This window comes from Nomascus leucogenys, chromosome 1a (genome assembly GCF_006542625.1).
Source record: "Nomascus leucogenys isolate Asia chromosome 1a, Asia_NLE_v1, whole genome shotgun sequence".
Lineage (NCBI taxonomy): Eukaryota > Metazoa > Chordata > Mammalia > Primates > Hylobatidae > Nomascus > Nomascus leucogenys.
The window spans coordinates 87,189,727-87,214,482 of record NC_044381.1 but is presented as its reverse complement, the minus strand read 5'-3'; the positions used below and the strand labels follow the sequence as shown (position 1 = coordinate 87,214,482).

General features: G+C 44.2%; 1 protein-coding gene across 2 annotated transcripts in view; it reads left to right on the top strand.

Moving 5' to 3' along the window:
* Nucleotides 1–24,756, top strand: part of SLC8A3 (solute carrier family 8 member A3) — a 151,274-nt gene that overhangs the window by 16,813 nt on the left and 109,705 nt on the right. For both annotated transcript variants that reach the window (XM_030812691.1, XM_030812696.1), the window contains exon 2: nucleotides 3,762–5,607. In XM_030812691.1, coding sequence (XP_030668551.1) covers nucleotides 3,824–5,607 — 1,784 coding nt within the window. In that variant the 5' untranslated portion in view covers nucleotides 3,762–3,823. The remainder of the gene's footprint in view (nucleotides 1–3,761; nucleotides 5,608–24,756) is intronic.

Sequence of the window (24,756 nt, the reverse complement as noted above, 5' to 3'; positions counted from 1 at the left end):
ATAGGGTTGCTATGAAAATTAAATGAGAAAGCACTCAGCATTATGCACATAATAAACACTTGTAGATGTTAATTACTGTTATTAATGTCTTTATGATTTGAGGTGGTCCTAGGAGGGGAAGGTCTCAAGTTGAGTCATATCCCTGAGTATGCCTCGGGGTTAATAGCCTTCCGGAACTACAGAAGATCATCTGGGTCTCTAAGGGGTTGAGCTGGGCCCCCAGGATGTTGGAATCTATCTCAACTGGTGTCTGGGCCAGGGGCAATTGCATAAAAAATGACCACTGGCTGGTCATTAGAGATGTTCCTGCTTTCTCTAACATCTCAGCCAGAAACGATTTCCTGGCAGGGCTGCAAAGAGGAACTAGGCATTCACAGGGCAGTTTCCATCTTCAATTTCCAAAACTGGGTGCATGCATTTACTAGCCATCTCACCTCCTTGCCTTCTTTTATTTTTCTTTTTTTGTTTTTGAGATGGAGTTTTACTCTTGTTGCCCATGTTGGAGTGCAATGGCGCTATCTTGGCTCACTGCAACCTCCACCTACTGGGTTCAAGCCATTCTCTTGCCTCAGCCTCCCAAGTAGCTGGGATTACAGGCATGCACCACCACGCCCAGCTAATTTTGTATTTTTACTAGAGATGGGGTTTCGCCATGTTGGTCAGGCTGGCCTCGAACTCCTGACCTCAAGTGATCCACCTGTCTCAACCTCCCCAAGTGCTGGGATTATAGGTGTGAGCCACTGAGCCTGGCCTTGCCTTTTTTCTTTAATCTTTTCCTTCAATTCTTTTATTTTCTCACGGAATAGTCTTTTTAAACTGGCCTCTGATTCTGCTCATATGATAGCACATTCCCCAGAAAAACCTGTTGCCACAAAGTGTCTACAGGGCCAAAGGAAAACAAAGACCGTAATCCTCCGTAATTTTCCTGGTCCATAAGATAAATAGGACTCCAAGTCCCCTGTTCATCAGGATAATTCTAACATCCCAGTGTTCCATGTCCTTTCACTCTGGAAGACCAACTCTCTTCCCTCCCCCATGGATACTCACACTCTTGGGATTGGTTGGCTCTCACAGCAGCCACCTCCTGTCACTGGGTTGGCTCTTGATGAAAGAGCTGCTCAGCTGTGCCTACCATCTGTCATCACTGCAGGGGCTCATTGGAATCCACAAAGTATCAGGGTTTTCAGAGGCCAAAGTAAGGAGCCAAGATCCTTTTCTCTCCACATTTCTCTAGGGTCGGTGAGTGTCAAACCTCTGAATGAATGCCTCTGTGCACATCATTGATAACAAGAGCTTTCTTAACCTTTGAAGATGGATGCTGAACATCTTCAACCACTCTATTCCTCCACAATCATCCCCATAACCTCTTCTCCTCTGAGTGAGGTCAATGGCAGAGGCCCCCCAGCACCTGTTGTGATGCCCTCAGCACCTGAACTAATGGGGAATGTGGGCTTCAGCACTTGGCTGCCTCTCTAGGGATTAAACCAAGTTAATCCTCAGCTCTTTGGGAGGGAGGTCTTCATGGGAACAATATGCACCCTGATGTTTTGTGTCCCGAAGAGAATTTCTCTTTGAGCACAGGCTTTGGAAATTTAAAGAGGTCCCATATAGCCTCCAAAATCCAGTCAGGATTTGTCTATGAAATGTATATGTATTTCCAAAGCAAATGGCTACAATTTAGATAAAAAATAAATAAGGCTGATGTCCGAGGAAGCTTTCTTGGTGACTACATTTATTCATTCCAAAAACATAGAGTTACTGAGAACCTACTAACCACTCAGGATACCATGATAAACAGAAGAGACACCGTCTTTGCTCTTATGTCATTCACTGTTTAATGGATGAGATCTAAAGCATTATTAAGAGTGGGGAGTGCAAAGAAGAAACCCTCATTTCAAAGACGAATGAGAATAATGACATGTACAAAGGTCCTGGAGTGGACAGTCACTTGGTATAATCCAAGAGTGAACATGAAGGCTATTGTTGTTGAAATGTAATAAGGGAGAGAGTGACGGGATGAAGGGGGATGAGTGGGAAGGAGTGAGTTCATGAAAGGCTTTGAAGGTCACGGAAAGAATCTGGTCTTTATATGAAGAGCAAGAGAAGACTACTAAAGGGCTTCAAATAGGGGAGTGATATGCTTAAGTCTGTCTTTTTTAAAAAAAGATTACGGTGGCTATATGAGGAAAGTGGAATTGAGAACTAGCAAGAGTTGGAGTGGTGAGCTCCATTAGGAGGCTACTGAAGTAGATTCATGACGTAAGGAGTGATGGTGGCCTGGGCTGGGATGATGGTGGTAGAAATGGAGAAAGAGTTGATAGGATTTAGTGATTGGATAAGGGATAGAAGAGAGACGAAGGCTTTCAGACTAACATCTGCTTTCTAGCATGAGTAACTGGGTGGCTGAAGATGCTATTTTCTGAGCTGGGAAACAGGAGAAAAAGGAGCAAATATGGGGTATGAAGACTTTGCATCTTTAAGGTGCTGTACAAATGCAAATCAGCACTCCTTTATTACTAAGGGTACCCTACACAGTTGTAACAGAGGGAGAAAGATCTCCCCCTTGTTTTTAGCTATTCCATGGTATTTTCATTCTCATCCCACCCAAATGAGGCAGTGAGTGGTAAGATGAGTATATAATAGTTTCAATTGCATTTCATCCCATTCTTCTGAGCTCAAGCCCACCTTTTAGTGGTTTGAGGCCAGTAGATGAAGCTGCATGTCACCCCCAAAATCTTGTCTCCAGTTTAACAAAACTTATTTGAGAGACATTTGCGTGTTTTATTAATAATGATTTTTACCACTTGTTCCTTTCCATGTTTGGGTTTGAAATTTAAGTGGCTGGCAGATGATTATCTTCCTGTTACTGCCTGCTTAAACTGCTCATAAGCAGGCTTTACTGGAGGGCTCAGAGCTGCTGTGAACTTGGTCTTGGGCACACCTTACAGGGCCTCCGTTTGGCTATGGGGTGGGTGGCATTCACTATGAATCAACTCTTTTGATTTCCCAAGCTCTCTCAGAATTATAGCTTGCCTCCAGAAGTCTTGCATTTGGAGAGGAAGTTCTTTGCAAGGGAGCTCAGTTTTCAAGGTTTATTGCTGTGTTTAACGGATGAGATCTAAAGCATTATTAAGAGTGGGGAGTGCAAAGAAGAAACCCTCATTTCAAAGATGAATGAGAATAATGGCATGTACAAAGGTCCTGGGGGGGACAGTCACTTGGTATAATCCAGGAGTGAACATGAAGGCCAAGGAAATATATATACATTAAACAGAGCAAGGTTTTCAATTTTTTGGGGACTAGTCCATGAAAATTCAATTCAATATACTCTCTTGCAAACCTATGTTATCCAAGATTCTTGAGTATAATGACAACAGGGTAAGGAAGTCCGAACACCCCAGAAACAGTATAAATGGGGATGAAGATTCAGGTTATACGTGGCCTATTTTAAGTTGCTTCTTGAGAACTCTCACAGGTAATACCGGTTTGGGAGACAGGACTTGAAGGCTATTGCTGCATTTCCATCCCCAGTATTCCCAGCTATTTCAAGCCATTTTTCAATGGAGTCTCCACCAGATGGTTTGGAGGACAGAGCAGCTATTTGTGCCTCCCATTGACATCTATTTTTCCAAGTGAGAGACTGCCCCATATGTTAATGCAATATGTCACTGGAGGTGAAGCATCAGTTGTATTGGTGGGAACCTGCCGTTTGCTGTCCCCTTTTTCCTCATGCCATTTCCTGCCTCTCTGATCTTTTCTAGGTCTCTGGCCTATCAGGAGGACGACTGGTGCTGCAATAGAAGCCAGTGGCTAAGTCTCGTGTATGGCGTGGTTAAGGTTGCAGCCTCTCACCTCTGCCTTCCTCCATTTTGGGCTGGTTACCTTTGTGCTCTTCCTGAATGGTCTTCGAGCAGAGGCTGGTGGCTCAGGGGATGTGCCAAGCACAGGGCAGAACAATGAGTCCTGTTCAGGGTCATCAGACTGCAAGGAGGGTGTCATCCTGCCAATCTGGTACCCGGAGAACCCTTCCCTTGGGGACAAGATTGCCAGGGTCATTGTCTATTTTGTGGCCCTGATATACATGTTCCTTGGGGTGTCCATCATTGCTGACCGCTTCATGGCATCTATTGAAGTCATCACCTCTCAAGAGAGGGAGGTGACGATTAAGAAACCCAATGGAGAAACCAGCACAACCACTATTCGGGTCTGGAATGAAACTGTCTCCAACCTGACCCTTATGGCCCTGGGTTCCTCTGCTCCTGAGATACTCCTCTCTTTAATTGAGGTGTGTGGTCATGGGTTCATTGCTGGTGATCTGGGACCTTCTACCATTGTAGGGAGTGCAGCCTTCAACATGTTCATCATCATTGGCATCTGTGTCTACGTGATCCCAGACGGAGAGACTCGCAGGATCAAGCACCTACGAGTCTTCTTCATCACCGCTGCTTGGAGTATCTTTGCCTACATCTGGCTCTATATGATTCTGGCAGTCTTCTCCCCTGGTGTGGTCCAGGTTTGGGAAGGCCTCCTCACTCTCTTCTTCTTTCCAGTGTGTGTCCTTCTGGCCTGGGTGGCAGATAAACGACTGCTCTTCTACAAATACATGCACAAAAAGTACCGCACAGATAAACACCGAGGAATTATCATAGAGACAGAGGGTGACCACCCTAAGGGCATTGAGATGGATGGGAAAATGATGAATTCCCATTTTCTAGATGGGAACCTGGTGCCCCTGGAAGGGAAGGAAGTGGATGAGTCCCGCAGAGAGATGATCCGGATTCTCAAGGATCTGAAGCAAAAACACCCAGAGAAGGACTTAGATCAGCTGGTGGAGATGGCCAATTACTATGCTCTTTCCCACCAACAGAAGAGCCGCGCCTTCTACCGGATCCAAGCCACTCGTATGATGACTGGTGCAGGCAATATCCTGAAGAAACATGCAGCAGAACAAGCCAAGAAGACCTCCAGCATGAGTGAGGTGCACACCGATGAGCCTGAGGACTTTATTTCCAAGGTCTTCTTTGACCCATGTTCTTACCAGTGCCTGGAGAACTGTGGGGCTGTACTCCTGACAGTGGTGAGGAAAGGGGGAGACATGTCAAAGACCATGTATGTGGACTACAAAACAGAGGATGGTTCTGCCAATGCAGGGGCTGACTATGAGTTCACAGAGGGCACGGTGGTTCTGAAGCCAGGAGAGACCCAGAAGGAGTTCTCCGTGGGCATTATTGATGATGACATTTTTGAGGAGGATGAACACTTCTTTGTAAGGTTGAGCAATGTCCGCATAGAGGAGGAGCAGCCAGAGGAGGGGATGCCTCCAGCAATATTCAACAGTCTTCCCTTGCCTCGGGCTGTCCTAGCCTCCCCTTGTGTGGCCACAGTTACCATCTTGGATGATGACCATGCAGGCATCTTCACTTTTGAATGTGATACTATTCATGTCAGTGAGAGTATTGGTGTTATGGAGGTGAAGGTTCTGCGGACATCAGGTGCCCGGGGTACAGTCATCGTCCCCTTTAGGACAGTAGAAGGGACAGCCAAGGGTGGCGGTGAGGACTTTGAAGACACATATGGGGAGTTGGAATTCAAGAATGATGAAACTGTGTAAGTAACCTTCCTGTATTCTGCCCCTACCTGACCCCATCTTTTGCCATCCCTTTCTGTCCTTCTGTACTGCACTTTACAACATTTCCTTGTGTTTGTGTTAATGTCAAACTTTGGTTCCATCACAGGTATGCAGGATCAGCAGACACCACTGGACAGGTTCTGCTTCCAAACTCTTCTTCAGTTTTCTCATTTTAAATTGTTTCTGGGCAAGGAATCCTGTGACAAGAGCTAAGGACACAAAATATTTTGTTCTCTGAAACACAAAATGATGGCTGGTGGAGCTGTGGGATGACAAGTTTTGTGATATCAGATTTTGGAGAATTCTTGTGACTAAGAAGGACTAGAGAATCGCTTGGGCCTCTTCTTCCTCCCTTCCTCATATGAAGGGTATCTATGAGCTTTGAAACCAATCCTTTCTATTCTGGGCAGCAATAGCCCAGTCAGAGCATTCTTAAGAAAACAAGTGGCATTGGCTTTTTCCCTGGTACTATATTGCCAGTCTCACTGTATAACCAGATTCCAGGCACATCTTCTTTAATTTGGAAATTGCAAAATTGATAGAAATTTGGCAATCTTTTTAAATGACCATAGACTATTTAACAGTGTGAGGCTTGCCCAGCCTAGCTGAATTGAGTCAGTATGACTTGGATACTGGAAAGCATCTTGGAGAAGGAGAGCTCCCAGGGCAGTGGCTACTTGTCTTCAGTCACAGGTCTAAGCTCCAAAATCTGGTGAAGCAGTGAAGGAGAAACATCCCAGGAATTGTGGGAGGAAATATCTCTTCTGTGTAGTCATCTCTTTTCACAGTCTAGGACTCTCCTGAAATACCTCTTCTTGGGTTACTGCCCCATTCAGCCCTTCAGAAACTGTGGATATTACACTTCGGTCACCTCTATTACCCGAAGGCCTCTGCCCATTGAACCCTCTTGCAAATTGGATATTCTGTCCTTTTTCCAGTTGGATAGCTTTAAAAGGGAAAGCAGAATGACTTTCCTCAGGATTTGTAGCTTATGAGAAAGTAGACTTTCCTGGGTGGCCTAGAAGGGTGGAGATGAGAAACGGGAACTTCCTCTGAATGACTGAACATATCCACAAATAATAAGCAGTGGCAGGAGATGGTGTGAAGAGTAAAAGGAGATATAGGAAGTTGTGTGTGGGGGGTGTCTAATGTTTCAAGAACCTGCTAATTATACCTTCAGTGGGAAATGAAGCCATACAACCTCTAGAAGAGGAGGAGGAAGGAACTCATGGAAAAGTGGGGAGCCATAGAAGCTAGGGAGAGGTGTCCTAGGAGTGCTTCTGCCCAGGTCCAGCCATGAGACAGAGCTCAAAAAGAGCTGGGCACTGCTGGTGACAGAACTGAGTGACCCGGGGGATCCTGCATCTGTTCTTACTCAATCCCTTCCTAATAATGTGACTTGGGGCAGGTCATTTAGTGGTTCTGGAACTAAACTTTCTCATATGCAAACTGGGAATAACAATACTTTCCTTGTCTGGAGGCAAGGTCAGTCCTTTTTGCAGTTCCTTCCAGCTCTAAGATTTTCTGAACCATAGACATAAGCACTCAGTGTAGGTCATATTTGCACTCGCCAAAAATGGATCAGGGGATATTGTCTCCTGAAGGAAAATGGCCATTGACAAATTGATTTATTAGAGCTCTGTTTAGTCATTTTGCTGGGAAGGATAATCATTTGTTAACCTAAGTAGAAACCTGTGCCTTCCGGAGAATACTATCCATTTATATGTACTCCGGGGTCAGTGTTTATACATACAAATGAAGGACAAGGCTTCACTGGGAAAACAAACTCCATGAAATTTCACATGATTATGGTGATGTCAGTGTGGAAGAAGATATGGTAAGGCATTAAATGACATTAAGACCACAAAATTTGCCATAATTTGACAGACTTGTGGTTCTTCTGATTCAGAACCCTTTCTACCCATGGCACGGATAGGTAGTTTTTCAGAGATCAGGGGCTTAGTTCATTCTATTAATTTCCTCATTCTATTAATAATCAATTATGCACCTAGGGTCTCTGAATATGACTGAACCTTCCTCAAACTCATTTGCGTTTTCAGTTTGTATAATATCTTGGTGCAAATAAGCCTCACAAATTATCACTTCTGGGTGATACTCGTTCTAAAGGTATGTCAACCTCCAAAAGTTTGAGATTCTGGTCTAGATATTCTAGGGTTTTGTGAACAAATCTATGTTCCCATCCATCCCTTTTCATTTGTTTTTTAGACTTCATTCATTGCAGAATAATGAGTCCAAAACCTGCTCATCTGTTCTCCCGTGGCATCCCTATTCTCGATATTTTAAATTGCAATTTTACAACTAGAGACGGTATTATGGAGCAGAAAAATCGTGGGTTCTAAGTACTCTGGGTTAGGATTCTGGCTCCACTACTGATTTAACAATGTAGTTTGGGGAAATTTTATTAACCTATGAAATTATTTCCTCATTGGCAAAATGGGGATAATAATATCTCTCTTGCAGGGCCATTATGATGATTCAACATATTGCATGCAGTGTACCTGGTACACGGTATACGCTCAGGAAACAAGACTCTTCATAGTAATACTGATGAATTAACAATATTCTTCAGAAGACACTGTGGAGTTGTTTAGGTTACTTGGCCCTTTGTGTGACCCTAAGTAATGAGCATGCCAGTTTGGGGTTACTATGAAGAGTACTTACCTAAACTCATAAAATATTAGATCTAGAAAGGACCTTAGAATATCTTCTGCAGTCTTGCTTCTTAAATTATAATGTGTTGCTCAATCATCTAGGGATCTCACTGAAGGGTAGATTAGGATCCAGGAGGTCTAGGGGAGGGATTGAAATTCTGCATTTCTAACAAGTTCTGGATGCTGCCGGCCCCAACTTAGAGGTGAAAGGTTCTGAAGCTCCTGACCAAATCAGGAGACCCAGCAAAGAAGTGGTTTTTCAAACAACTTGCTTAATTGAATAATGTTTGTTTGCTCTTTGATTCCAACTTTCGACCCCAACTTAGCAAGAATCCAGAGGCTGTGCTAATTGCCATACCAGTCTGGAAACCGAAATGGATACCTTCAGGGTACTTGGACAAAGTTGGAACATCTGCTTTCTAATCTCTCCCTCTTTGTGTAGCTTTATTTGCCTACCAAGCCTGGTAGTATTGAAAATCTGCCCTCACTATACTCCCCTAAATATAATTAAGTTGAGGCCAGGCCTGTGCTCTATCAATAATATAAGATCCACGAATTCACATGTTTGGTTTTATGCTTTACTTTTTCAAAGGTGCTTTTAGTAGCATGGAAGAATGGAAAAGCACGAGCTTTGGAATGTGAAAGCAGATGTGAATCCATCACTCACCAGTAACTTTTAACAAGTTCACATCACTTTTCTGAGTACCAGGTTTTTGTTGGACAACAGAAATAATATTCCCTATCCTTCAAGGGAATACTAAATATAAATATGAAAAAAATGCACAGTGCCTTTTCATAGATGGTGCTCAGTCATTCAACAAACTTTTGTTAAATATTTGCTACGTACTAGCTATATTACTAGGCACTGGGGTTAAATAAATGAATAGACAAGCTGACATTTCAGCTCTCAAGGATCTTACTGTCAAGTGGAGAGGATCAAAGGGTACAGACAAATCAAGGAATGTGGGAGAAGTGGTATGGCTGAGATGGATTGAATAAAGGAGCAATGAAAGCTCCCTGCAATGTGTGTGGTACCACTGAAGATTCTAAATTAACCTTCATTAAGGACGTAGTAGTGACAGAGGTGAAGCAGGGATAGGTACATGATTAATTTACATCCATATTACAATAAACCCTTAACATTTAAGAGGGATATTATTGATGTCTTCATGATCCAGAAGAATCCTCACCTTTGCAACCATCACTATAGTCACTTCTTGAGAATTATGGCCTTTAAGACTGTAGCATACAATGACAAAACCTCACAGAGGTATGGGTTCTGCCTGCACACTAATTTCACTCATTAAACAAGTGACTGGCTCCTATATCTCAGGCTCTCAGCACGCCTTTGCAAAATAACAGATTATTGCAGCTCTTGGACCTTTGATGTCTCCGGGAATAGTCAAAGCCACAGATGTCAAATATGTAAATGCCAAGATCTATTATAATTAAATAGCACAGACCTCCTCCAAAGAAAAAGAGCATATTGGCTGTGCTGCACATTCTCCAACCAAATCAGAATGTTAAAGCTCGAAGGTATCCGACCTCCCATTTCTTAAATTATGAAGATGAAATTCAGAAAGGGAAGGTAACTTATCCAAGATCACATGGCTAGCTGTGATAGAAAGTTAGAGTTGGAAAGGACGTTAGAAAGTGAGGGTTGGAAAGGACTTTAGAAGCTGCCAATTCAATGTTCTCTCTGCCCTTTCCCATCTTAGGCTTCTCCATTTTATTTTTATCCATCAATAAAATGTTAACTTCGAAAAGAATATGGCAATTCTTGGGTAAAAAATGCTCTGGAAGTGAGAGTCCGGGAGTATTATGTGACTAATGTCTTAACTAAGAATAATAATATATTATGGACTATTTTTAATCTTTTGGTTCACCTTGAACTGTTCAGGAAGGAAAATATTGAGCCCATGGAAATTTTTTTTAAAGTCTTTATCTGAATCGAGAAAAGGTGACAGGCATAGTTGGAACATCTTTTAGGCAGTGCTGGTAAACTTCAGGCTAGGCCTTGTTCCATGAAATAATGAAAATTTTCAAAATAATGCAGACCATTCCCTTCCAGGGATGCTTTCTCTGTAATGTTTTAACCCCAAGAAATCTTTCTGTAAAAATCTATAAAAATCGCCGGGCGCGGTGGCTCACGCTTGTAATCCCAGCACTTTGGGAGGCCGAGGCGGGCGGATCACGAGGTCAGGAGATCGAGACCACGGTGAAACCCCGCCTCTACTAAAAATACAAAAAAAAAATTAGCCGGGCCTGGTGGTGGGCGCCTGTAGTCCCAGCCACTCGGAGAGGCTGAGGCAGGAGAATGGCGTGAGCCTGGGAGGCGGAGCTTGCAGTGAGCTGAGATCGCGCCACTGCACTCCAGCCTGGGTGACAGAGCGAGATTCCGTCTCAAAAAAAAAAAAAAAAAAAAAATCTATAAAAATCTGGAGTGTTCCAGGATACAATTTGCACATTCTCCAATTTAACTAAAACACAATCGATTTTTTGTTTTCTTTTTCTTTGGCTTAGCAAGGTTTTAAGATAGTCCCTTTCTGGCCACAGAGGGAGATGATTTGCCTCTAGAATACCCTTTCTGTGCTTGAGAGAGTCACAGGCTGCAAGCTCATGGAGGATGAGAGTCAAGTAGAGGCGGTGATATCTCTCCCTTGGCCAACATCCCTCTCTTTCTCTTTCCTTCTGCCTTCGGTGGCAGTAGCAAAAGCCCTCCTTCTCTTTAGGTAGACAGCCACTACAACTGTGGCTTCCTGAAATCCTCAGTGGAGCTATGTACTTGGCACAGATTTGTCTTGAAGAAGGGACTCCATTTCTGAGCCAGTTGTTGAATGGGGATACTCAGCAGTACAGTGAGGCATTTCCAGTAGGATTGCTCAACCACAATTGCCCGCTTTCCAGGCCCAAAGGAATAATTGAAGGCTACGTAGACCTTTTTTTTTTTTTTTTTTGAGATGGAGTCTTGCTCTGTCGCCCAGGCTGGAGTGCAGTGGCGCGATCTCAGCTCACTGCAAGCTCTGCCTCCCGGGTTCACGCCATTCTCCTGCCTCAGCCTCCCGAGTAGCTGGGCCTACAGGCACCTGCCACCACGCCCGGCTAATATATATATATATTTGTTGGTTTGTTTGTTTTTTCAGTAGAGATGGGGTTTTACCATGTTAGCCAGTATGGTCTCGATCTCCTGACCTCATGATCCACCCGCCTTGGCCTCCCAAAGTGCTGGGATTACAGGCGTGAGCCACCATGCCTGGACATGCCATGTAGACTTTTTAGCAGAAGCTTTAGCTATTGTGTCCCGAAGGGCCCCAGGTCCTGATGAAATGTCTTTTTTTTTTTTTTTTTTTTTGGTCTCTTTTCTTCTTAATTACTGAGACTGTCAAAGAATATGTCAAAGCATGACATATTCCAACTCCAGGATCCATAAAACACCCCAAGTTCTGTGGAGACCCTATCACGTCTGCAAAACTCTCCAGGAAGTCCAGAGCCCTCCTGGTTAATTTGTTTTAGGGACTAGGCACGCGGTATCCCCTGGCAACACTGGATCAGCAATTCTCCTTCTACCTAAGTCAGTCCCACACCATGTGCAGCAGAATATCCACTGCCCCTGCCCTGGTCTGCTCACATTGGTTTGCTCTCCAGAATAATAATTCCTCAATATACACAAGAGATTGATTCCAGAACTACTCCGAGGATACCAAAAATACTCAGATGCTCAAGTACCTGGTATAAAATGGCACAGTATTTGGCATATGACCTAGGCATGTTCTCTCCCATATACTTTGTTTATGTATCTATTTATTTTGAGACAGAATCTCATTCTGTCACCCAGGCTGTCACTCGTTTATTGCAACCTCTGTCTCCCAGGTTCAAGCAATTCTCCTGCCTCAGCCTCCCAAGTAGCTGGAACTACAGACGCATGCCACCACGCCTGGCTACTTTTTGTATTTTTAGTAGAGACAGGGTTTCACCATGTTGGCCAGGCTGGTCTCGAACATCTGACCTCAAGTGATCCACCCACCTTGGCCTCCCAAAAACCTGGGATTACAGGCGTTAGCTACCATGTCCGGCCCCCCATATACTTTACATCATCTCTAGATTACTTATAATACCGAATACAATGTAAATGTTATATAAATAGTTGTTTTAATGTATTGCTTTTTAAATTTGTATTATCCTTTTTTATATTTTATTTTTTCAAATATTTTCTACTCGTGGCACCCACAGTTGGTTGGTGGAACCTGCGGTTGGTGGCGCCCATGGATGTGAAGGGCTGATAGTATGAGAAAACTCAGAGGTGCAGAGTTGGAGATCCCATCGGGGAGAATGTCAGTGTGGGTTAAAAAAGACACACTGTGGTTGGAGATGATCACAGGAATAGCCACTTCAAAAATGAATGGGTCTCATCCTCAAAGCAGGCTCTCCTGGGCACTGCTTGGGAAGGTGCTAATCGGAACTTCAGGCAACAATAATAAGGGGATGCAGGTGGGGATCCTGCCATGGGCGTAGCTTACTTTCTCTGGACTCTTCTGGGTCTTAAGGCCAGTTTCCTCATCCACTCAAAAGAATGACAGCAAGGTGAGCAAAGCAAGGTAGGTAAATGAGGAGGACTCTTTCTGGCTGTCCAACTTTTCATCAACATCCCAAAGGTTTTTGGACGGGACATGAGCACTCATTCCTTCTCCACCCTTTAGATAGGCCCTGTCAACTCCAGGAGGAAGATAGAGGAGGTCAGAGCTGTGGTCTTTCACTTATTCAAGATATTTCCTTAGTGTTTTGTGTTTGGGTTTTTTTTTTTATTTTTTTGACAGAGTCTTGCTCTGTTGCCTAGGCTGGAGTGAAGTGAAGTGGCGTGATCTGGGCTCACTGCAACCGCTGCTTTCGAGTTCAAGCAATTCTCATGCTTCGGCCTCCTGCATAGCTGGGACTACAGCCACATGCTACCATGCCTGGGTAATTTTTGTATTTTTAGTAGAGATGGGGTTTTGCCATGTTGGCCAGGCTGATCTCCAACTCCTGACTTCAGGTGATCCAGCCACCTTGGCCTCCCAAAGTGCTGGGATTACAGGTATGAACCACCGCACCTGGCCCCTTATTGTTGGTTTTCAAAAGAGTAACTAAGCTGTGCTTCCATAACCCAGTTTGAAAGTTTGAAGACCTGGCATAGAGCCAGTGACATACAATTGTTAGTTGAAGGAAGAGAGCTCCTTGATCTGCAAATAGAGCACGGCCCCATATTTAAATTCTGCACATTCTAGAAGCATTTTGCAAGAATCAAATGCTTTGAGGATTTTGCTAAATAACCGTGGAGGGAAGCACTAGACAAATATTTTCATATGGCGTGAGAGTTATCATTCACAGGAATTCTATTTCCACTCCTACCACTTACTGGGGACCCAAGTAAGAAATTACTTGGATAAGCAGAGGAGAATTTAAAGTTGAATGTGGTGGAACTTATTATGGAAAAAAATGTGTTTTTCTGAAAACGGATTTGTGTATATATTTAAGTTCAGCTGTCATTTTGGAACCATCCTTACTCTTCCTAGCTAAGGATTAGCATGCATAGGTGCAACTAGGCTAACCCTGCCTGGACCCAATTCAGTTACGTTTTGGTGGGTAGGGTTCATGAAGAAGCAGTTATTTGTAGAGTGTATAGAAACCACTCTATTGTAGGTTCTTTAGTTGGTACTTTCAAAATAAGTGACATCCAAATAGTAACTTAGTATTCTGAATATGGCTGCAAAACAAATTGTCGATCATGGATGACTACTACTGCCATCTCTCCATACCAGTCCATCTTCTGCCAGGCTGTTTGGTCTTGATTTGTCAACCTTTTAGATTTCTCCCCACGTATTCCACATGACCTTCACCAACCCCACTTCCATCTCCAAACGTCTTTCTGAGTTGTGGGGATGCAGATGTATTCTGCCACCATCACAAGGGCTAACCGTGCCCTGGCTGCAGATCTTCGTTGATGTTCACATTATTTCCATTCTTACACCCTACTTCATGTTTGTACACTATTTTCTTACATTTACTGTCTCTTCTAAACATTCTTTGCTGCGCCCACTTTTTCTCTAGTTGTGCTCTAGGTGCTGCAGTGGCTAGTGCTGGGTTTCCTTTCATTCCTCCTTGCACTCAGCGCCTCCCTTCTCAATTCCTTTTGCCATGTCTCCTCTTTAAATCTTAACCTACTCCAGATAGTCTTTTCCTTCACACTATTGGCATCTATATTTGGGTTGCTTTCAGTCTGTTCTCTGATCTATGATTTCTTTGCGTGATCAAGAAGGTGCCGTGAAAGGATCCCTTAAGAAAGCCTGTCATTTGGCCAGAACGAACTAGCTTCATGATAGCACCAGGAAGACTGATATCTCCCAGGAAACAAACCACTCATGGTGGTGCCCTTTTTGCCTTCACTATGAAGTGTTTGTCTCCCTGTATGTGAAGACGAGAGGGTTTAATTGTAAGGATGCAGCACAGACTGGGACTGGTATCAGAAAGCCATCGGGAACTGAGGTAGCTCTAGAGACTGCTTTGTCTCTCCAACGCTCTCCCTCCTGGGTGACATGCTTTCTGTCTCCTGGCATCTCTGCTTCTCTCTGTGGGCTCCTTCTTTATTATTTGCAGCTTGCAATGGTACCCCAAAGTCCTAGCTCATGGCTCCTCTCTGCATATATGCTTTCTGTTCCTACCCACAAAGCTCTTTCTATTCTTCTAGTTTAAATTTTCAAGAGAAGAAATCTGATTTTCTTTTTAACCTGGTCGTGTCAAAGACCACTGACCACATATGAGTTGGTTGCCCTGTGTCAAGTGCCCCCTTCTCCCACCCTCTTCCCCTCCCCTATCTAGTCTGTCATAACTGAATGATGGAGTGGGAAATTGAAGTTGCCATGGGAATTCCATGATAAGCTATCTAAACAGTTTTATCTATAAGTAGTAGACAGTGTCACTTAGAAGGGAGTCCCAGGTGAGACAGGCACCTGTCAACTCCAAACTGGCACACGTTCTAAGGTCTGCAACACCCCAGAGAGAGCACTGATTTTATAGTGGCCTGTATTGGGCCAGTAGGCTGGAGAATGGGAGAAATAGCCACTTCAGAAGCCCCCAGCCCAAATGCATCAAGCTCACTGTAGACTCTGCAGCCAAGATTCAGCTGGCTTCTGCTCAGATCAACAGAAAACATTCTTAGTGAATGATGCTTGTGGCACATATCTCAAGGCTACCAGGGTCGTTTCTCTTCATTTACTTTTTTTCTGATCTGTCCTCTCCAGGACACTAGCGTCAGAAGATAATCTTCCATTGTTTTCAGGTACACTATTTGGGTACTGAGTCACTTTCAAAGCCTCTTTCTGGGTTTGGATTTCCAGAGCAGTCTGTGCTGTAAAGCAAGACAGAAAGCTTCCCTGCCACTCATGCCTGCCAGGGATAGAATGACAGCACTCCTGAGGCTCTCCCTCCCCACCCTTCCCCTGCTGGACAGCTGATCTGCTGGACTCAGCCGGAGCCAGCAGGCACCCCCTCTTTATCCTAGGAGCTGCAAACTTGATGCCTTTCCAGGAAATCCCCAGAAGCTGGAGTATCCTCATCTACATGTGGCACAGTGTATGGCTGTGTCGGGTGCTCATGTCCCATTGCATAGGACTGGGGTGGAAAATAGGGACTCTCCTTTTGTGTCAGCTCCAGTCGATGAGTAGTGGCCATCCAGGGGGCCATCTTGGAAAGGACTTGTGAGGCTGTATCTGGGCTCACTTGTAGATGTGAGAAGAAAAGGCCAAATATCTGCCAATCCTAGTCCTGGGATTCGAGATAGAAAGAACTGCATGGAGTGAAGAAACTAGGAGTCTCCATTTCACTGAGACGTGTAAGAATGAAGTTATTGTCACTATTTCTTCAATACTGGGCCAATCCTAATGAGAAAACCCTTTTTGAGTTTCTCTTTTCTTTATCTTACATATAACACAAAAGCTTTTTGTATTCCCTGGATGAACCCACAGGGACAGAAATTCTTGTTGGACACATGAAGTAGATAATTTCTTTATCAGACTAGAATCTTCCAGAAGCACTGCTAACCTAGTGAGTTTTATACTCTAGACAGGTGGTTCTCAAGCCAGCTCCCCACCGCAGGCCTTTTTCATGGTCTGCCCCTCCCTGTAGAACCCATGTTTTAGGTTATTAGCTGATAATTGGATTTCTATTTTTTTCTCATAAAATACAGCAAAAGATAGCTAGTGATATTATGATGAGTTAATGTAATTATAGCCAAAGCAGAGAGAAACAACATTTTAATTAACCTGTGTGGACTGCTGGAAGAATATAAACTTTCTATTTCGGGGGTTGAGTAGAGAGAGAAATGAACACAGCCAAGGGCCGACTGTCAGAGGACATTTAACTGATGTAAAATGCTTTGAAAATATTGGGCACTCATTGTTTAAAGTTGTTTTTGATGATGGTAACTCCGTAAGGGGATCAGAACATGCTGGAAAGAATGGGCACAGCTTTGGTTACCTGGGCCTTACCACTGTTATTCAGGCCTCTGAGAAAGCTTACTATTGTTGTTGCTATGTTTCTTACACAATAAAACTTCTAATATTTGCATGAAAACATAGAATTCCACTTTTAAAGATGTAAGGATTTTGTCATACCATTAGGGTTACTATGATCACTTGATTCTGAGTCTAAGAAATATTAAGTAATTTACCCGAGAACACAGAGTTTTAAGGGTAAGTATCAAAACCTTGATCTTCTAATACCACATATTCTCACTCGTATGTGGGAGCTAAAAATATTGAGCTCAAAAAGGTAGAGAGTAGAATTGTAGTTATTAGAGGATGGGAAGGAGGATAGGGAGAGGTTGGTTAATGGATACAATGTGAAGTTATGTAAGAGGAATAAGTTCTAGTGTTTTGTAGCATTGTAGGGTGAATATGGTTAACAGTAATTTAGTGCATATAAAAAAAAAACTAGACAGGATTCTGAATATTCACAAAGAAATGATAAATATTCGGCTGGGCGTGGTTGCTCACGCGTATAATCCCAGCACTTTGGGAGGCCGAGGTGGATGGATCACCTGAGGTCAGGAGTTTGAGATCAGCCTGGACAACATGGTGAAACCCCGTCTCTACTATAAATACAAAAAATTAGCTGGGCATGGTGGCGCACACCTGTAGTCCTAGCTACTTAAGAGGCTGAGGCAGGAGAATCGCTTGAACCTGGGAGGCAGAGGTTGCAGTGAGCCGAGATCACGCCACTGCACTCCAGCCTGGGTGACAGAGTGACACTCTGTCTCAAAAAAAAAAAAAAAAAAAAGAAATGATAAATATTTAAGGTGATAGATATGCTAATTACCCTGATTTGATCACTTTGTATACATGTGTCAAAATATCACTCTGTATCCATACATATGTATAATTATTATGTGTCAACTAAAAATAAAAGGAAAAAATCATTTCAGTGTATTTACAAAACATAAATTATGTAACCATTAAGAATAATGTTTTAAATTATATCTAAGGGTGTGATAAAATTTACAGTATAAGATTGTGCTTGAAAAAGTGCAATAAGAAGTAATAATGTACAGTTGAGAAAAAGTGCAAAGAACTGAGCCCTAAGCAGACTATACCTTTCCTACTGCATGGTACTTCTCTGGCCTTTTGCTTTGAAAGATTTTGCACCCAGCATGGCAAGTGCTTAGCAGAGGCAGCCATTCTCGCTTGTGCGACGGCTTTGGGAGCCATATATGTTGTTCAGGTGGGTGTGGAGTGGAAAGGCTGCATGTTGTATTAATGCATTGTTAAGAACCTCTAAGAGTGATTTCTTTTGGGAAGTGGGACTGACGGTCCGAAGGGTGGAAAGACAACTTTTAATCTTTTACTTTACACTTTGTGCTCTTTTAAATATTTAACGTGAGCATGCATTTCTTTAATAATAAAAATACAAAAAAAATTTAGCCCTAGATCTTCTGATTTTAAACTGCATATTCTTTCTACTGTGTTACATATTTTAGCATGAGAATAAGGTTATGAAGCTGGAAGTAGCAGGCTCCCTTTCCCTCATATGTAGGAAGTTAAGAATGCATTCTACATTTCTTCCTTAAGGAGTTGGCTTCTTTCCTTTTAACATAGGGGCAGCTGGGCCCAGGGAGTTTGGCAAGGGTCAAATAAAGTCCTTAATGCCCAGCTCAGAAATCTGGATTCACCGTGCTTGACTGCTGGCTCTGACCTACCCTCACCTGAGCTGGTCTGCAGAGGATTCTTGTGTGTGTCACTTCATCACCAGGAACTACCGACAGATGATGCTTTGGCCTGCTGCCTGGGTAACAGGGCGAGGCTGGCTCAGGACCATGTTTTTAGATCAGGGGGCCTCCTTTGATGCCATGTCCATGGTGTCCGAGGGCAGCCAGGATCAAGGGCTAGATGGGGCAATGATGAGATGAGAGCAGGAGGGGCTCAGCTGCAGCCCCAGGAGAGCCTATGCCAGCCCTGCTGACCAAGGAGGCCAGAAGCAACAGGAGAGCGGAGGTAGAGGGGTGAGTGTCCATCGCTCAACGTACAATCAGCAGACATTTGGGGAGCTCATACTGTGGGCTAAGCACAGGGAAGAAAGGCACAGTCCCTGTCCTCAGGGAAGTCACAGTTGGTAGGGAAGACAAGCATATGTGCTAGCTGCTATAGAAGCGGGAACCACTGAGGGCTGTGGACACACAGAGGCAACACCCCCTTCTTGTCTTTTGTCAGGGATTCAGTTTGGCATCATTAGAAGTGACTTGCACAACCCCCTTCTCTAGTCAATTCAGAAGGACTTAGTAAGCAGGAATGATGAATTAGCTTCAGCTTGTGGGGCACACACAGATGGAAGTAGAAGGTAGCCTCAGGAGTAAGTAAATTCCCATGCAAGCTGTGTCCTTAGACCAGAGCAGCACCTGGTTCTTCCCCATTTCTAGTAAAGGTGCCTCAAGCACCACCAGGACACAATTTATGCCTGCAGAATGAATGAATGAATGAATGAATGAATGAATGAGTGAATTCCTGGAACCTCTTCTGCTTATGTGCCACACCAGGTTGTAGCAAGCCCAGGGGCACCTGGGACTGGAATGTGGCTCTCAGGCGCAAAGACCAGGGAGCACCCACCATTTTGCATTCTTCAGCCCTTCCTCCTCTCCTGTCCCAGCTTCAGCAAGATCCACAGAGCCCTCTGAGCACTGGCAACCCTGAGCCTCTCCACAGCCTGACCCCTGCCTGGGCACCAGCTCTTCAGAGGGTGTTTCTGTGCTGCTCAGCTACCTCTGAGCCTGGGCTGCCTTTGATGCTCAGGAGACACCCTGTAATTCAATTAAGCCTTCTCTCCAAGGAGCATGTAATTATGTCTTATCTGGGCCTTGTAATGACAGCCCCCTGCCACTGCACAGGGAGTTGCCCTGCTCAGCTGCCCAGAACCTTTTCCTGGGAGGAAACTAATCTGCTTAGCCCAGATTGGACGCAGTTCTGCGCAGCACTTTCCCGAATGCCTCTGAAATGAGTCCTCACTGACAGAACGGGCCCACTTTGGGGGAACTGAGGGCTCTCTTGGTCCTGCACTGCTCTTTGCCATACAGGTCTGTCTGCCCGGGATTGTTCTTGGATGTGCGGGAGGCTGAGAGAGCTCCCTTTTCTTCTCATGGCTAAATCCCTTGATCTTCCCAGCCCACCAGGGGGTTAGAAGGGAGAGGGAAAAAAAAAAAAGACTGAACTTTTTGTTGTTGTTTGCCTGTTTTCTATGTTGTCTTGTGGGGAGAGGGTATAAGATTGATTGACAGAGTGGCACACTTCCCCCACAAATTCATCATTTGAATTTCTCAGGTAAGATGTTCACATTTCTCTGGTAAGATGCTCCGATTTCTCTGGTTAAGATTTCTCTGGTAAGATGCTCATGAATTGGTGGAGGTGTTGGTGGGGTGTGGGAAGTGTGCCTGCTCTGTCTGAGTTTTGGGGGAAGTTGCCTTAATTCTCTGCATGACTTTCTTTGCTCCTTTGGGCTTCATTTCTGTGCAATGTAGTCTGACATGAACACTGCTCAGGGAGGTGTTGCTTCCCACTGCCCACGCCACTGGAAACCAGTAGCCCAGGTTTAGTTGAGCCCTCCTTTTGAGGAACCCAAATTCTTTCCTTTCCTTTATGTGAGATCTGCCCAAAATGCCATTGGCAAGCTGTACTGGGTTGAATAGTGTCCTTCCTCCTCCTAAACGTATGTCTACTCCAAACCACAGGATACTACCTTGTCTGGGAATGGGGCTTTTGCAGGTGTAACCATCAATAGTTATAATGAGGTTATACTAGATTAGGGTGGGCCCTAGATCCTATGACTGGTATCCTTACAAGAGGCCATGTGATGACAAAGACAAAGAATGGAGTGAGGCACCCAAGGAACTCCAAGGATTGCTAGGAAACACCAGAAGCTTGGAGAAAGGCATGGAACAGGTTCTCCTCTCGGACCTCTAGAAGGAATCAGTCCTGCTGATAACTTGATTTTGGACTTCTAGCCTCCAGACCTGTTGGGGAGAATACATTTCTATTGTTTTAAGCTACCACGTTTGTGGCAATTTGTCACAGCAGCCATAGGAAACTAATACATACAACCTGCACAATGCCTACTCCAGCCTTCCATAGCAAGTCAAGGGCCTCACAACTATGTCCATAGGACTGATAGAAGAGCGACCTCTGTGCTGCTTGTCCCTCAGGACGCTGACCCGCAGTTCCCAAGGCAGGAGTAGGCCAGAACTCATTCAACAACTTTGTTATATAGCTGTTCCAGTTGTAAACCTTTTGAATTCCTGTTTGCAAGTAGATGAGGGTTGAAAAATAAATGGCCACTTTCTCTAAGCCACGTACTCCAATCTGTTTTGTTACTTTATTACAGCTGTTATAATGGCCTCCTCTTCTCTCTTCCAATCTCCTTAGCCCTGGTTCCTTATAGTTCTTTTTTTTTTTTTGAGGCAGAGTCTCACACTATCACCTGGGCTGGAGTGCAGTGGCACAATCTTGGCTCACTGCCACCTCTGCCTCCCAAGTTCAAGCGAGTCTCCTGCCTCAGCCACCTGAGTAACTGGGATTACAGGTGTCTGCCACCACGCCTGGCCAATTTTTTGTATTTTTAGCAGAGATGGGGTTTCATCATGTTGGCCAGGCTGGTCTCAAAGTCCTGACCTCGTGATCCACCCACCTCAGCCTCTCAAAGTGCAGAGATTACAGGCGTGAGCTACCGCACCCGGCCAGATAGTTCTTAAACAACTGCCCAAAAGTTCTAGCCTAGGCAGGGGCAGCCACGAACTGCATTGCTCATTTCTGCTTTTTGACCCTTTCGATGGCTGAACTCTAGGCCATGGAAAACAAGGCCCCATTGTGTAGTTAAGAGTCATTTTGTGACTAGGGAGAAAAAAAACGGCCTATTCTCCAAATCCCCTTTCCCTCTGGAGTTCCTTGGTGCCTTAAAGCTTGTCCTGAGCTACAGGTGTGTTACTTGTTTATCCCAAAATGCAGGCATGTTAACTGCTTTCCTCTGCAAAGAGAGGCAGGCCTGGCTGGGGCACAGCTGAAGATGTCACGGCCAACCTAAGGGCAGCCAAGCTATGGCTGTCTGTGACAAGAGGAGAGCAGCAGTGATAGGAGGGTAGGAGGCATTGAGTTCATGTCAGGGAACTGGAAGACAGAAGTTTGCCTCATCATTGCCACAATAAAATCACCAATAACAGAAGTGTGAAAGCAGCAATGTGAGTGGAAGCCCATATACACACAGGGGGTAATAGAGCAGCATGATCAAATATGTGGCCTTGTTATCAGACAGGCTGATTTGGAGTCCCAGCTACTTGTTGGTGACCTGAGCTAGAGAAAGTTATCTAAGCTTTCACTTTACTCATTTACATAACATGGCTAATAATAGCGCCTACTTTATAGGGTTATTATGAGGATTGAATACAATTATGCAATATAAAACATTTAGCATAGTGCCTAGTCTAAATTCCTCACCAGGGGTATGATGTACTAGTTTTTAGTTAAGTAATTAGTATCCTGGACATGTCACAGCAATTTGACCTATCTGGGCCAGTGTTTTGCTCAGGTTCCCCCATCAGTAATTGTATTCCCTCCCCAATCCCAGGATTAGCTTTTAGGAAGAAACAGTTGATCTAAAGATAGAAAGTCAGAGTACTGTCTGGAGGAAGGTAGTGGGAAATGTCATTATCTGGGGTTTTTTTGATGATGTCAGGGAACATGACAGGCTGCTCCCAAACAGAGAGCAGCCCCAGGACGGGGAAGAAGGTGACCTTGAGGTTGACTCCTCTGCATCCTGACGTGGATTTTATGGACTTGTTTTGGAGATGAAGGGAAAGAAAGATGGAACATAGAAGTGAAGGAGAATAAAAGAAGTGGGAGGAAGAAGGGCTGGGAGGAGGATGGGCAAAGTCTTTCTGGTCTCAAGGATAATTACATGTGAAATCACTTGCCAGTGGGACTGTGGGGCTGGAGCAGCTACAATAATTACAGTACAGGCTGCAGAGGGCTCTTGGGCATGTCTCGGAGCAGCCTGTAGGCAATACTGAGGCCTCTCTCACTAAACCTGTCTCCCAGACCCCAGAGTACACACACCTTCCACCCCGGGGCCTGTTGATGATCAAAAAGCTTAAACAGAACAATTACAGCTTCAGAGTGGAACCATAGCTCTGGGCTCCTGTGATGAAAACCACAAGCCTGTCAGGCCGGGACTGCTTCACATGGAGGGCCCTGCTCTTAATGGCCAAGTGATCTGGAGCAAGACCCGTGACTCTCCCACAGTGCTGTGAATGGTGCTGCCTCTCCCTACGCATCCCCAGAAGAGGATGTTCAGTAACTAAGGAATTAACTATTCTCCAGCCTGATTCTGCTTTTCCCAATCAGGGCTTTACACCTTTCTTTTCTATCCCTATATTTGGAGATGAGTCACCCTTGCCTTCATTTTACCTAAGCAAGGGAGTTTCCTGTCATCTAATGAAGTGCCAAACAATACTGTGATTTATTTAGTACTTACTGTGTGCCAGGAACTCCAGCAGGTGTTGGATATTTATGATGTATGATCCTTACACTAAGCCTGCAGTGGTGCAACCCCAGCCCTGACCACTCTGTGCTTCCCCTTTTCACAACACAGCTTGTCACTAAATCCAAGTCAGGAATTCCAGGTTAGGCTTGAGCTGTGCAGAGCCCTTAACGAAATTTGCCATGGTTGAGCCATGACTGCAATCACTGACAGCTCCTCCTGGCTCTACACACCTACTTGTCATATTCACACTCTGATCATGGCCTCACTCGCATCTCTTCCCACTTTAGAAGTTCTTTCCTGTAGAACACTTTGCTGCTGCCCTGTTCTGGTCACTGACCAGCCCTGGTCTAACCACTGGTTAAGCTTTGTGCTTGCACATAGCTGGTTGAATCGTATTTATTGCTGTTTGTGTACATCAAAAATATAATAATCATATTGGCAATTTTATGTGTTTCATTCAACATGAGGGATCCAGCATACCTTGTCCCTTTGTGAACCCTGCTGCTCTCAAATCTCCACTAGCTGTTTCCTGAGCAGAAGGAGATAAAAGGCTGGCTCACACCCCCATGTTTTTACTGGTCACAGTTACTGCCACCATCTAAGGCTGAAGAGACTTCCTTTGTGTTAGGGCTAAAAACTTAGTCATTGTATCTGAATGCCTTCTGTGTTCCTTTCCTCAAAAGAAAAAAGTACCCTCTTCTGCCAACCCTCTCCCATGCCAACTAAATAAGCAAGCAAGCAAACAACAAAGAAAAGGTGATATTACAGATGCTGCTCAGTCTACGATGGGGTTACATCCTGATAAACCCATCACAAGGGATGTAATTCCATTGTAAGTTACAAATACCATAAGTCAAAAATGTATTTATTTCACCTAACCCACAGAACGTGATAGCTTAGCTTAGCCTACTTGATCATGTTCAGAAGACTTGTATTAGTCTACAGGTGGACAAAAACATATAAAACATATAACACAAAGCCTATTTTAAAATAAGGTGTTGAATACCTCATATAATTTATTGAATATTGTACTGAAAGTGAAAAATAGAATGGTTTTCTGGATACTCAGAGTATAGTTTCTACTGAATGCATATCACTTTTGCACCATCATAAACTTGAAAAATTGTCAGTCAAACCATCCTGAGTCAGGAATCCTGTCTGTACAGAGTATAAAGGAGGAAAGCATCAGCTTTGGAGGCAAGTGGACCTGTGTTTGAACCCTGATTCTGCTAGAACTTGACAATACATATTCGTTTTCTGTTGCATAACCAATTACTACAAACAACACATTTATTTCTCAGTTTTCATGAATCATGAGTCCAGGCACAATTTAGCTGCAGTTAAGGTGTCAGCTGGGGCTGCTGTCTTATCTGAAGCATGGGGATGGGGGTGTGGATTCCAAGGTCAGGT